This window comes from Lonchura striata, chromosome 6 (assembly GCF_050655825.1).
Source record: "Lonchura striata isolate lonStrDom1 chromosome 6, ASM5065582v1, whole genome shotgun sequence".
Taxonomy (NCBI): domain Eukaryota; kingdom Metazoa; phylum Chordata; class Aves; order Passeriformes; family Estrildidae; genus Lonchura; species Lonchura striata.
In genome coordinates, this window is record NC_140708.1 from 35,782,218 (window position 1) to 35,796,444 (window position 14,227).

The 14,227-nt window shown below is 42.0% G+C and overlaps 1 protein-coding gene across 1 annotated transcript in view; it reads left to right on the forward strand.

Annotated features, from left to right (window-relative positions):
- The first annotated feature begins 4,792 nt into the window (after positions 1 to 4,792).
- The window catches only part of INPP5F (inositol polyphosphate-5-phosphatase F), a 37,409-nt gene continuing 27,974 nt past the window's right edge, over positions 4,793 to 14,227 (forward strand). Inside the window, exon 1 of the mRNA XM_021529278.4 lies at positions 4,793 to 5,024. Coding sequence (XP_021384953.2) covers positions 4,928 to 5,024 — 97 coding nt within the window. The 5' untranslated portion in view covers positions 4,793 to 4,927. The remainder of the gene's footprint in view (positions 5,025 to 14,227) is intronic.

Below are 14,227 nucleotides of genomic sequence, written 5' to 3' on the forward strand. Positions count from 1 at the left end.
GGGCTTTTGCTGTGCTGTACAAGTGCTATTTTGAAAGCATGTTATTCTCAATATAGAGAATGAAGTTCACTAGAATGATATAATATAAATATTTAGTGTTGAAACATTATTAATTGAATGGAGTAATAAAGTAATTTTCCATCACAACTCGGTAATGCTTAAATCCTGGAATGCTGAGACCACTGCCTTCCAAGCTGATGAAAAATTCCTCATCATCTTATGTTCTTCCCTTAAACATCTCATTCTGTTATTGACCTTGCCTTTGGTAAGGGCTCTGAATCCCTGGAATCTGAGCAGACACTGCTGGCTCTGCACAGCATCTCCCACAGTGGGGATCCTCATCAGAACTGGAGCTCCTGGGCATGACACGAATGTAAACAATGCATAATAATTCATAAATATTGTATAAATAGTGAGTGCCGGGAGAACAGGGAGCAAGAGGAATGTGATTCAACCCCCCCTCCCACTTTTCCTGCATTTATTTGCATCACATATGACTGACAGATTTTTGCACTGAATAGCTAATACATTTCCTTTTCCTATGGCAGCCAAACCCAGGGAAAAGTGACAAAAAGAAATGTATAACACTTCAGCACTTGGCAGCTACTGTGTTCTTCAGGTGTCATTTGATGCTGGGCCTCCACAGTATTCACAGTCATGCAAAAATAAAAGTAATGCAAAAATAAAAGTAATGCAAAAATTGAATATATATATATAATATATATATTCAATTATATACATATAACTGTATATATATATATATATATATATAGATATATAGATATAGATATAGATATAGATATAGATATAGATATAGATATAGATATAGATATAGATATAGATATAGATATAAAATTTTAATTTTTTGTTACTTTTGCTGTTTTACTGTCTAATCTACTGATACATCTTGTGGAAGAAGCTAGATTCAGTAGAACCAGTAACATTACAAAGATGAGGATGTTTTTTGTTTCTATAATATTAAAATAGAAAAAAAAAAAAACCCCTAGGGAAATTAAAGCAACTTCCAAGAAAGCTAATTGCAGAATTAATTCAAATTGGCTAAATGATATCAGGAAAAAAAAAACTTTTAAATTTTTTTAAAAGACAAATTCCAGTGATTATGAAATTTTACCTTTTACCCTTTCTAAAGGCAGATTTTTTGTAATGTAAGCTATTTTGCTGTTTAGAAAAATTCCTGCTCAAATTAAAAGTAAAGAAAGGGAGATAAATTCTTCCAAAGGGTAATAAAACCACTAACTTCTTCAAACTGAGGAAAAGCATGTAGAATCTGTTTTAAATGAGATGTAAATTTGATTACAATGGCCATGAAGAACAGCCTGCTGTTTACTTTGGAGAAATTATGAATTAAATGTGGCCTTGGTATAGTATAAACCATATTTTAACTGAGGAAGGCAGCCCAACAGCACAGTAAGGAATGTTTTTATGTGCACCAATTGGTAGTTGGCAAAGTGCAATTTGCAATTCCAGAATAAAAGAATCGTAGGCAAACAAAATATTCTCATTTATTTTTGAAAATGGTCCCATTGATTTGCTCTTAAGAGCCAGTGCAACAGAGGGAAATCAATGCAGTGTACATAAGCCATAGAGTATATTGCAGATATTAACCACATACACATTGCTTTGAAAGGAGAAGGTTGTTCTCTTCCTAGTGCTCACTGAAATAGAAATATTCCCATTGCAAGTCAGAGATTTTCATGGTGAAGGAGGAAATACCAGCGTTCCTCTTCCTTTAGAGATAACTACAGCTGCCACAAAAAGCTTCTTCAGTGAAAAGAAAGCTAAAAATAAATTCGGGCAAAAATTCTTATGCAGAACTGCTTTCCCTGGGTTTGGAGAGTTTTCATTTTCTTGCCAAAAACCTAATGTTCATGCCAGTGGTTTTGTATTTTTCTGTTACAGAACACAACACACAACTATTTTTCAGTAGTACATTTACTGTCACTTCAGAAAATGTTCCAGTCCCAAACACATATTTTTATCTGCTATATTGCCTGCCAGGAGACCCTCTTGTGTTGCTCTTGTTTTGAGGTTCCTTCTCAAAGGAGACTCTTCAGTCTCTGTTTAATACATAGCAGACCCTCTGTAAAAAGCACACAAAAGCCTTCTCAAAAACATATTTCAGAAGAGAAAAGAAACCTCACTAAGAGAACCTCCCTATGCTCCAAAGGAAAACAGAAGCACATGGAAGTGGGCAGGGAATGCCAGGGAGGAATATAGAGGTGTTGCCTTGGACACACAGGGATGAAAATAGGAAGGACAAAGCACAGATGGATTAAAAACTAGCAAGGAGCATGAAGGGTAACAAGAAATGCTTCTGTAGTTACTTTGGCATCAAAAAAGATGACCCAAGATTTTTCTAATGTTTTTCTGGAGGCTGCCAGGAGCATTGAGGCCAAACAAACAAACAAACAAATTGTTTCACGACTTTTAAATGACCAACATTTAGAAATAAAGTTCCTCCCTCTGCTGTCATTTCCAAATCTGGTACCCTTCAGCTCAGGAAGAGTGATGTATTTGTCCAATATATCCAGCTAATTGTACTTCCAAGTGTAGAGTGTTACTAGATCATATTCCTTTCCTTTAACCAACATTTAAACTTGAATTCAAGCTGCTGGCAATCAGGTAATACTGAGAGAGTGCATGACTAATTGTCAGCCTACGCATTTCCTTACTGTCAGCTAGTGACAATGAATTGCAAAAATGCAAAATTAATCTTTCAGTTTTTTTCCCCTATACCAACTAAAGCTGTGAGGCTCATAAAAACAGCACCCAGCTGTGAATCTATGGAAAACCACTGAATGCAAACAGAAAATTACCCACAGGGAAATAAAAAAGCTCTGATCAAAGCGTGAAAAAGGGCAAAACAAAAGTCTGTCCCTGAAATCCCTGCAAGCATTTTAATGGTGACCTATGCATTGTGCTACAACACAGAACTATTTGGGAAACGCAAACAGAATAGAGATGATATTGCAAGAGAGAAATATTTAGTGAATGATAGTGCAGAAGACTTTGAAGTAAAAATAACGTTTTGACCCACTGAGAAGCTCAGTTCCTAGTCCCAAAGCAGGAAATTTCTGAAGTGCATGCTTATCTTAAAAGATTTTAATGTTCAATTAAACCTATTTAAATTATACATCTAAAATCATGCCTGCACTTAAATGCATTTTCAGACTGGCTGCTCAGTACCTCCCAAAAGCAAGCTCTTCCCTGCCTCTTGAATATTCACATTTAATAATGAGATTTCTCATTTCTTAATGTCCTTTAGTCACTTAGTGTTTTGTGGCATCAATAATATATAAATGGAGAAAAATAGTATGAGAGAAACTGATCTTTTCAAAGAGTGGTTTGAAAGTAGTGTTTTTCTCCTACTGTAGGTGGTTTAACAATAATTGGTAAATCTTTTGTGAACTGAAGCAGCCAGCAGCCCTTCATTGGGATGTCAGGTGTCACTCCCCGGGCTTGCAGGACAGGATGCTTTCTGTCTGAGTCCATCTCTTCCTCAATTTCACAGGGAGTGGGACTTCAGCTTCTGTAACCAAACAAAAGCTGTGGAAGCTTGTGGAGAAGCCCTCGGTAAGGCTGGGAACGGTCTGTAGCAGTGACAAGTTTGCAGGTACATTTTCCAGTGTCGCCTGCAGAAGAGACAGAGGGAATAATTTGCCCTTCTGAATAATTCGCCTTCTGGGTCAATATTTAGAATAAAGATGAGCCCTGTGCTGAGCCTGAGCCTCCTTTCACCACGAGTTAATACCGCGTATCACCTTCTGAGGGCTGAGGGGAGCTGAACTGAGAGGAGCCAAGCTGAGGGAAAAGGGCTGAGGGGACAAGGCTGAGGGAAAAGGACTGAGGGAAAAGGGCTGAGGGGAAAGGGCTGAGGGGAAAGGGCTGAGGGGAGCCGGGCTGAGGGGAAAGGGCTGAGGGGAAAGGGCTGAGGGGACAAGGCTGAGGGGAAAGGGCTGAGGGGAAAGGGCTGAGGAGAGCCGATCTGAGGGGAGCCGGGCTGAGGGAAAAGGGCTGAGGGGAGCCGGGCTGAGGGGAGCGGGCTGAGGGAAAAGGACTGAGGGAATAGGGCTGAGGCTGAGGGAAAAGGGCTGAGGGGAAAGGGCTGAGGAGAGCCGATCTGAGGGGAGCCGGGCTGAGGGAAAAGGGCTGAGGGGAAAGGGCTGAGGGGAAAAGGCTGAGTGAAAAAGGCTAAGGGAAAAGGGCTGAGGAGAGCCGATCTGAGGGGAGCCGGGCTGAGGGGAAAGGGCTGAGGGGAAGAGGCTGAGGGGAAGAGGCTGAGGGGAAAGGGCTGAGGGGAAGAGGCTGAGGGGAAGAGGCTGAGGCGAATCGATCTGAGTGGAGCCGGGCTGAGGAGAGCCGATCTGAGGGAGCCGGGCTGAAGGAAATCGATCTGAGGGGACCGGGCTGAGGGGAAGGGGCTGACGGGAATCTTTCTGAGGGGACCGGGCTGAGGAGAGCCGATCTGAGGGAACCGGGCTGACGGGAATAGATCTGGGGGAACCGGGCTGAAGGGGCTGAGCGAAGCAGCCCCAAGACCTCCGGAGCCCGTCGGGCAGGCTCGGGGGCGCCGCCCCGCCCCTCCGAGGGGCCGCCCCAGCACAGACCCCGCCCCTGAGCCCCCGCCCCCTGCTCTGCCCCTTTAAAGGCGCGCGGGGCGGGGCCGCGCGCGGTCACGTGCGGCGGCGGGAGCGGAACCCGGGCTCGCGCCCGCTCCGCCCGCTCGCGCTCCGGGGTGGGTGGCAGCGCCCGCGTGCGCGCGCCCGCCCGCTCGGGAGCGCGCGCCCGCCGTGCCCGGCCATTCCCCCTTCCGCCCCCGGGGCCGCGCGCGCGGCGGCGGCGGGAGCGCCCCTTCCTCCCCGGCCGCCCTCCGTCCCTCGCTGCCGGCGGCTCCCGGCGCGCCAGCATGGAGCTGTTCCAAGCCAAGGACCACTACATCCTGCAGAGCGGCGAGCGGGCGCTGTGGTGCAGCCGGAGGGACGGCAGCCTGCAGCTGCGAGCCGGTGAGACCCCCGGCGGCCGCGCCCGCCGCCCGCCCGCGCGGGGAAGGGCGGGCTGGGAGCCGGGCGGGGCCGGGGTCGGTCCGGTAGCGCTGCCCATCGCCCCGGTGTCCCGGTGGCGCTGTGCCTCGCCGTGCGGCTGTTTCCCCGCAAATCGAGCGGCGGGGAAAGGCTCCGTGCCCGCTGTGACCCGGGTCGGTGCCGGCGGCCAGAGGCACCCGGTCACCCCGGGGAGCATCGCTGCGCTGGGGGCCGGTGTCAGCCTTACGTAAGGGATGCTCCCGGGGCGTTGTGTCTTTGGGCAGGTGTGCCCCGGGGTCGCCACGTCCGGGGGAAACGGAACAGGCGGCTGCGTTGGGTCGGGACCGGGTCATCTCTAAGGTCCATTCCGAGCCTTTGACGTTCTGTGGCTTCTACAGCGCTTCCGAATTTTTCAGTGCTCGCAGGCTGTGCAAGCGACAGTCGCGCAGAGCTCCACTCTGTGTATCGATATGAGACAGAAGGGAAGGCAGCGCGAACAAAAATTGAGCTGGAGTTGTGTAAAAGGGAATTTTGAAAGAATGGTAATTGTCCTGTCCTGCCTAGGAGTAAAGGTGTCTCTAAAATAAAATGCCGCCTTTGCTCTGTGTAATGTGTGCGCCCTGCCCATGGCAGGAGGTTGGAACGAGATGATCTCTAAAGTCTATTTCAAGCCAAACCGTTCTATGTGTGTTCATCGTTCTCTGTGATTCTTATACGTGGCTTTGATGTAAAGGACCAGGCTGACCCTGCTTGTATGAGAAAGGAGCTCTAAGTTAGCTGGGTGTTTCACCAAAACGTGCGGTAGGCTGCACAGATGTTACTTACAGCTTTCTAAAACTGGGATCTGTGTTATGCCAAAAAAAGGTGGCTAAACATGTGTTTGACCAGGTTGACTATCTGAGTACAGTAGACTTTATGAGCTTCTGTGAAAGGCTGGGCAAGCTTTAAATGTAAACAGCAAATACCATTGTTATCTGTGTTTTTTTTTCAAAGAACTGTTTTTCGTACTGCACTTTCTTATGTTTTCATCCTTGGCTGTATCTTCTCAGCACAATTTGTTTGCATCTCTGAGATAAAATTGCAATCTGTGTCAAGTTAGCGTGACTAATTCTTGTCCATCAACTTCCCAGCAATACTTGGATTTGCAAATGACCTTACAAAATAATTGATGTTAAGCTAGAAGACAGTGCTGCTAGTCAGTGAAACTTGTGCTTTCACAGGGTAGAAAACCTCTCAGGTTTAGGTTTGTGATGGCTAGAGCCATCTGCATGGGCTGAAAGGTCTTCCTTGATCCACAGGAATTAAACCACCAACTAGTGATCTATAGTTCTGGAGATTAGTCTTTGATAACTTCAACTTTTAAAAGCATCAGTGCCTTGCTTTCATGCAGCCATTGCTGTGTTTTTTTGTTTATTTTTTGGTGTACCTTAACCTCCTGGAGGCTTTGCCAGTGCCCAGCAGTTTGTCTGCTTGCTGTTCCAGCAACATTTTGTCCTTTGCCTGCCTCTGCATTTTCAGGCAGTTTCCATGTGATCCCTATTGTGTGTGACCTGCAGATTAACGAAAGGTAATGTGATATTAAAGTCCCCTGGTCTGCTTGAAACTCTCGATTGTTAGCAATGCTTTCCCATTTCCATGTGATTGCAGCTTTGTTTTTCCAGCCCTCTCTGTGGATCATCATCTTGACAGTGGACTCCAGGTCTGTGAAATGAAATACCTTAGCAGGTTGAAATTAAGCCCAAGAAAGAAACAGTTCTCTCACAGGAAGTGTTTCTTAGATCAATAGCTCTTTCTTGTATTAAGGCAAAACTGCATATCGTCAAGTTTGTAATTTTATTACATTTGACTATTTATTATTGAGGCCAATTTCATACCCGGAAATGAGTAAATGGATTTCTGTGTGATGAGTCACTGCCGTGTTAAAAAAAACCAACAAAGTCATAACTTGTGTTCATTGACATGTTTAATAATCTGTCAAAAGGCTGTGATCTAGCTGTGTGTCTCTGCTTGGTTTTGGAGGCCTTGGTTATAAAAATTCTGTCTCATAGAGGCTGCTCTGAATTAATCTTTGCATGTTCATGGGTTGAAATAGATAATACTGGTAAACTTTGCAAATCATTACTTCAGAGGGTAGGTCTGAATCTAAAGAACTGATGCTAAGCTTTAAAGTACTCTCCTCCCTCAACTGTAAAGGCATGTTCAGAAATGTGCCAATATTGAGAGCTGTATTTCTGACCTCTTTGAATCATGGAGATAACAGCTTGAATTAAAACAAATGGCAAATAATCTTGGTAAATATTTGCTATAAGCAAAGTCTGAGGTTGGCCCTCGTTTGAAGGATGTCAGCCTGTGTTTACAAGATGTTTCTGTTTTTTTTATTCTCTAAAGTGAAAGCACTAATGAGTCACCTGCAGGAAATCCATGAATCACTTTGGCATCATAGACTTTGTTTTTTTTTTAATAATTTGGCTATTGAGAGTGTACATTTTTCTGTGTAGAGAAAAAACATGTGCTGTTCAACCATGCCTTAAATGCCTTACATCAGGTCATGGTCAGGATTTCACTCTTGGATTACTTTGTTTATGCTTTGTGTGGCTGCTCCTGACTAGTAGTTCTACACAGATTAGAAATATGTTTTTATTGATGGTGTTTATATAAATTGTGTTTATATTTGCGTATGTATACATATATATGTGTGTGTGTGTAAAGGATAGAAAGTGTTGAAGGCACTGAATTCTCCTTACCATTTTTTAACAGCAGTAGAAGGAGTGAGACTGTTGTGGTGTAAAGCTTCTATTATCATTGTGCTGGCCTTGATAATATTGCAGGCAGTAATGTCAAATAAGATTGGGAACAGTTCCTACTAAAACTATTTCTTGTCATTGTGGTGATTCCCACTGCTTTGGAGAAAAAAAAACTTACAAAATATTTTGAGGGGTACACAGATTGGAATTAGTCTGACACAGCTTTTGGGGATGTCATGCTCAAAGACTCCATTGCCTCTGAAAGAGTAAGATGGGTTAAGCTGTATTTTACCTCTGGAACTGTAAACTAGAGGCAGTTGAGCATTTGTTTGTTTCAAACAAACGCTTTAGGAATTTATTGTTGCAGTATTCATTTTCATCTGTTGAAAACGGTTGCGAGTCAGCAACTGAAGCAATGCACTTTAAATACTTTCAGTGAGGGATGTGTTACCCAACAGTATTTTCAGAGTAGCAGGAGACACATTTCAGGTTAGGTGTCTTAATCTGATAGTGTGACACCATCTCTGAATCACAAATCATAAGGCCATCTAATATTCCAGCTGTGTGCTTGCCTTACTCCCCAAAGGCGTGGCAGGAGTCATGTAGAATTGACTTGTCAGAATTCCTGAGCTGCTCTTCATGGCTGTAGAATGGAGGAGGAAGAGCAGTTCTTTGTGGAAGCCTGGAAGTGCTCAAGTGAAAGCTTTGAGCTAATGAATGGTGTAAGGAGTGATGCCACTGCCACCAAAATGTGTATTGCTAAGTTTAAGTCTACAGAGCAGTCCTAGACATGGCTCTGAGGGGTGACAGCCTGAGTGTGAAGTCATGCTGCTGAATTATTTCATACAAAACTGCCTTCCTGAACTTCAGTAGTATGTCTTGGAAACTGCCTATCTATTCTGGGAAATGAATTCCACAGGAGGCTGGAGCTTCAGGATTTCAAGTAACTTCAGAAGGAACCTCAAGCTGTTTTTTGACACCTTTTTAGCTGCAGTGGGTGCTGCACTGTTTCTCACCCTTGCTTGCTCATTCTGTTCCTCTGTTCCCTCCTCTCTCTGGGTTGTCAGCACCACGTCCTTGTGGCGTATGTGACAAGCCAGATGTCAGACCTGATCTGCATTAGCTGCAGCCCAGCGAGGATGTAGGCTGAAAAAATCTGCAGCAGTTGGGTCCCTGTTGCTGCTTTTGCCTTCTTGTGAAAGAGAACAGAGGGGACCAGGGGAGTGGGCTGCTCTATATCCTTCCTCTGATTAAATATTACATACGTTAGTCACTGTTTTAGCTGACTCTGAGGCGAGGTCTTCCTATATATTTCTCAGAGAGAAATTACTTTCTACCTTTTATAAGTAAAATGTACTTCGTAATTCCATTCATGGTTCTTTTTATAAAACATAGTAAACCTAAAACTGAGACTTAAGTGGGTTGATAGTGTGTTAAAGCCTAACCTGGTGAGAATTAAATACACCTTGAGGTGAGGTGTTTCTTTACTTTCCTGTTGAGTCTGAGCAGGTGATGAGTTGAATATGACAAGGGTGTTCCCCTCTCTTTTTTTTTTTTTTTTTTTTCCTCCTTTTCCTTCTATGAAGAGTTCTGAAAATGCCAAACTTGTCCTAACTTAGATATGTAGATTTTCTTGGAATTCCTGTCCATGCTGAAATGACCTGAGGTTTTAAATACAGGAAAAACTCGTAATGCTTCATATCTTGATATTTTGGTCTTGATGTTGTTTTTGTGGTTTTTTTTTTTTTTTTTTTTTTTTTTTGCCTTCCCCTGGAATTAAAATTAATCTAATTTAAGTGCATTTCTGTGGCTTGTATTTTGCTGGCAGAGGTGACTCATTTTTGATGTCATGAGTTAGTATTAACTAAATATTGAGTAGGAAATTGCAGACTAACTGCAGCTAAAATATTTAGAACAGAGAGCACTGATTTCAATTAAGAAAGATCTGCATCTGTACCAAGGGATTGTGGTTTTTTCATGAGAACACTGTTCTTCTTGTTAGGTTGTTTCACAGTTTAATGGTGTGGGTGATACTTCAGCTGTATGTGTAAGGAAACGTGAAAATTTTTGTGATTTTAAGTTTAAAACTGAACTGCAGGACAAGGCAGCCACTTGTTTGATGTGCTGCTTGTGTTCTTTCAAAACAACTGTTGCAGGTTGGAATGGGATAGAAAATAAAGTAATGCGAGTGGAGTATCAAGAAGAGGAGAAATTATTGGTTGGGTATCTAGAGGAAGAATTTGGAAATAGTGCAGAAAGTGTTTTTTATTAAAGCTGGGCTTTGGTAAACAGGAATATTAATACTTAATCATCAGTTATATTTTCTTGCTCCAAACATCTTACCCAATAAAAACTGGGAGAGGACTTTTTTCCTGAAAAGTTGAACCCAAATGAATGAAATAGCACTTGAACACTGAGATTTTCCTTTTAAGGCAGTAATCTTACTTGAATAGAAACCCTGGAGCAGTGTTTGCTGAATCTCTGAAACAAGGCCCTTGAACATTCTTTGAACTGGAAAACAGAATTCTGAGCCAAATTTCAAAGTAAATGACCTTGCCCAAGAGGTAGTTGCAAGATGTAAATGGCAAATATGCTGGTCTGCCATTAATTGTTATCTTTCACTTTTTTTCCCTTGTCTGTTTCTCAGTTAAGGAAAAACAGCAACTTTTGCACATATGGGTGATTGTTAAGTGTTTCCCTATATTTGCATGCCTTCCAGTAACATTTAAATAATATGTTTCTGCTGAGTAGTCAAATTGTCCCCAACACTTAAAAAAAAAAAACAGAGGGAGGAATATTGGAGGGGTGGGGTAATCCTGTCTGTTCCTGCAACACATGCCAAATTTTTGAGTATAACCCCCATATTTAGTGTTAGAAATGGTTGTTTCCAACACATAACTCTTCTTGTGCTTTGAGACTGATTAGTTGGACAATCAGGGAGGAAAGTTAATTATGGCATCAGAAGAACAGGTGACAGTGAGGGAAAACTTTGCCTTGCTTCAACTTGGCTCACACTGCAATTCTCTCATGGCTCTTAAGGAGCATTAGCATAAGTCAGCTCAGTGATTAGTAAAACAAACTAATTTCCATAATTGTGAAATCCTTCTGCTCAGTAAATGTTTATATTTTAATTTTTTAATAGCTTTCTTGTGCTCTTCTTTCAGTATAGCTGTAGCTGAGCAAACTTTTAATAGACAGTCTTCAGAATGAGTGAACATAGTGTTTAAGCTGTCAGTTTTGTAAGTAGGTTTGAATAAAATCTTTTTCCTGCCTGATTGATAGTTTCCTTCTTGCAGAGTAAATAGGATTTAAAAAATTGCAGACAACCTAGTGCTTTCTTAGCTTTAAGGGTATCCTCAAACAACTTGAGCTTTGTTGAAATACTGGCTAAAAATAGGGATAAATGTGTGTTGGTGTGGAATAATATTAATTTGTGCAGAGTTGTTGCTTTTGGAAGGATAAAATATGTTTTTTTCTCTTCTGTTTTACTTCTGAGAAAATATGTTTGCTAACAGAGTTCAGCAATGTGAAAAATAAAAGGAAGCTCTAAAGTTAAAAAGAAAAAGAAAAAAAAGCCAAATCAACCAAGCAAAAAACCAACCCTCTGAGCTCCAGTGGCTTGGCACTTATTTGCATTTTAAGAGTCCCTGCTGGGTGGTTTTCTGAGTGGTATTTACAGGTTTGTGGAAGGGATGTGAGGAGCTGATTCTTGTTTCAAACATCATAGCTTGTGGCATACATTTAGCCATCAGTGGTCTCTGAAGTGGGGTGCACACAGCTTGTGGGTGCTCAAGGCAGTCCACTGGGGGTGTAGGAAGAAAATACTTAATACCATTAATAAAAATAAACACTGTTTTAAAATAATGTTTATTTCACCCATTAAAAACCTCTTATTGTTTGTATGTTTTATAATACATGCAATATAAATGCTTTATGTGTTCTGCTGGACAAATAAATATACATATTTGGGATATGTGCTAATTTTGTTTTTCTTGGTGTGACATTTGATAAAAAAGTTTGCAGGCCACTGATGCACAGGGTCAGACTCTGTTTGGAGCAAACACTGGTGACAGCAGTTTGTTTCCACTTCCAGCACAGGGGTTCCTTGTGCAATTCCATGTAACACTGGACACTCTCCAGACAACTGAACTTTTTCCGTATGTTTTCCAGTTTCCCAAGCAATGCCTGGTGACTCAAGGGATTTTCTGGCTGCACCAGAATACAAAGAAGTATTTCTTTATCAAGATGAGTAGTAGGGATTCATTTTTGTTAGTTGCTTTCTCTGGGACTTGCATCCTGCTTTGGCAGCAGCACTATAGATGTCTATTATTGTGTGCTGCCTTCCCCACTGCTTTAAATCTGTCACTAAATTGTACTTGACCTGTTTGTGTGCATCTCTTTTAATGCTGAGATATTGAAGGAAGTGTCCCAATAAAGTAGGTGATTACTTGAAGGGATAGTTTGGAGGAGAACATGCAAGTAAATTAAATTAACACTTCACAACAATTAAGAGCTTGTAATACTCAATGCCTTAATGCTTCATCTTTCTGCAAGTAGTTTAAATACAGTTTTAGAAATCAGTGTTGAAAGGAAAACTCAATTAGCCTAAGTTTTATTTGCATAAGTAGTACTTTGTTTCCTGCAAGAGAAAGAAGTTCAACTTTTTATTCTTAAGTCTTCCCAGTTAATTCATAACCTCTTAATCCTGGCTAAAATTCCAGAGCACTATTCAAAGATGAACTGGAACTTGGAAGCAGACTTTCTTTTGGAAAGCCACAGGAGGTCATAAAGGTCAAATAATGCTAATAATAAAGTCTTGCAGTTGTTTTTGATCTGAAGCAGACACAATTTAAAGGGAAAAAAAAGCCCCCTGAAATCTATTTTAAAATACTGAAGCTTCTTCTTGAAAATTAACACCTCTGATGTTAAAATTTACATTAGCAGAACTTCATGATTTATTTTGGCTGTACACAGTGAGTCATTCTGCTTTTATTTTTTTTCTATATAAATATCTGTGGCTTGTGTTGAGTGGTGAAAATGATGGAGAATTAGTGTTCTGTCAGACTCCAGGAAGACTTTTTGAGAATTGACACATGAATGTCCATGTTTATACACTTAAGTGTAACCTAAAGGCAGTCCAGTGATGATGTGTGTGTTTTGTATTGAGTACACTGTCAGGAAACATTCCTAGCTGGAGTTCACTCCCAAATGCCAGCAGCCAGGGAGATGAGAGGTGTGTGTGTGCCCTCTGAACTACAGCAGGCTTGGAACAGAAACAATTGCAGCTACTCAATGGATTGAACCAGGCAGTATGGGCTGGCTTCAGGTGATAACAAATTAAATCTTCTTTTCTTCCTGCCTTCTCCAGGGGAAGCTGCCAGCCTGCCTCCCCAGCCTTGCCTCCAGCCATTCTGTGTTGAGCAAGTGGTTTATCCCAAAGCAGTGGTTTGTTTTCCTATCAGAGTTTGTGCCTGACCTTGGATCAACTCAGCTGGTGGCAGACTGCAGAAAGAGCCAGAAAGCGGTTTTGGGTTTTGATGTTCTTCCAAGTTGCTTTTGTATCACTTTTATCAGGGTTATGTTTGTGTAAACATAAAGAATTGAAGAGACTTTATCTGGTGCTGCACGGCTCTGCATCACTGCTGGTGAGCTCTGAGGGTGGTGGTGCTGGAAGTCAATCACATCAAAGCTGGTTTTGTTCTGAAATTGTGACAGAACCTCTGTTGTGCTGCAACTGAATGCTGATACAATCACTGTGAATGGTAAATGCATTGCAGTGGTCATTTATCTCTGACAGGAATCAGCAAAAAAACCCAACATTTGTTTCAGTAACTTGAATTTATTTAGTAGGATAAGGGAAGGAATGAGCGATTTTGTACTTCAGGATGGAAACTTGGTAAGCAAGTGCATACATCAGAGTGTTAAGGCCTGTCAAACACTGGCAGTTCTCTCAAATTTAAACACATTGAGGACAGCAGAGAATTCCTCAAGTCAGGGAAGATCTTCCATGGGACTCATCTCACGGCTCCCAGTGATTCTTTCTGGACACAGCTTCTGCCTTTCTGCTTTGAGGGACAAGGACTGTTTTGACACGCTCTTTTATTATCAGCACAATACTGTTAAGGCAGTTTCAACATCACTGTGGTGCAGTTTAAAACTGATAAGTCTTTATTCCTGGCTCTGTGAGGTTTAAAGGAGGACTAGTATGACATTTATAGGAAGTGAAATTTCTGTGGGGAAACGAGTGATTATTGATAAGTTGTATTTCACATTATATCTCAAAACATTGTCTGTTTTGTCTGTAAGGAAAGTTCAGAGTTTCCTTTGATAGAGCCTTGTGGTGGCTAACTCTTACTGATAGTCATTTCCTCAAAAAATAAATAATCAAGCTTGTCATGAGCTCTTTCAGCATGCAGCAGTCAAATGTGGCCAGGTCTCATG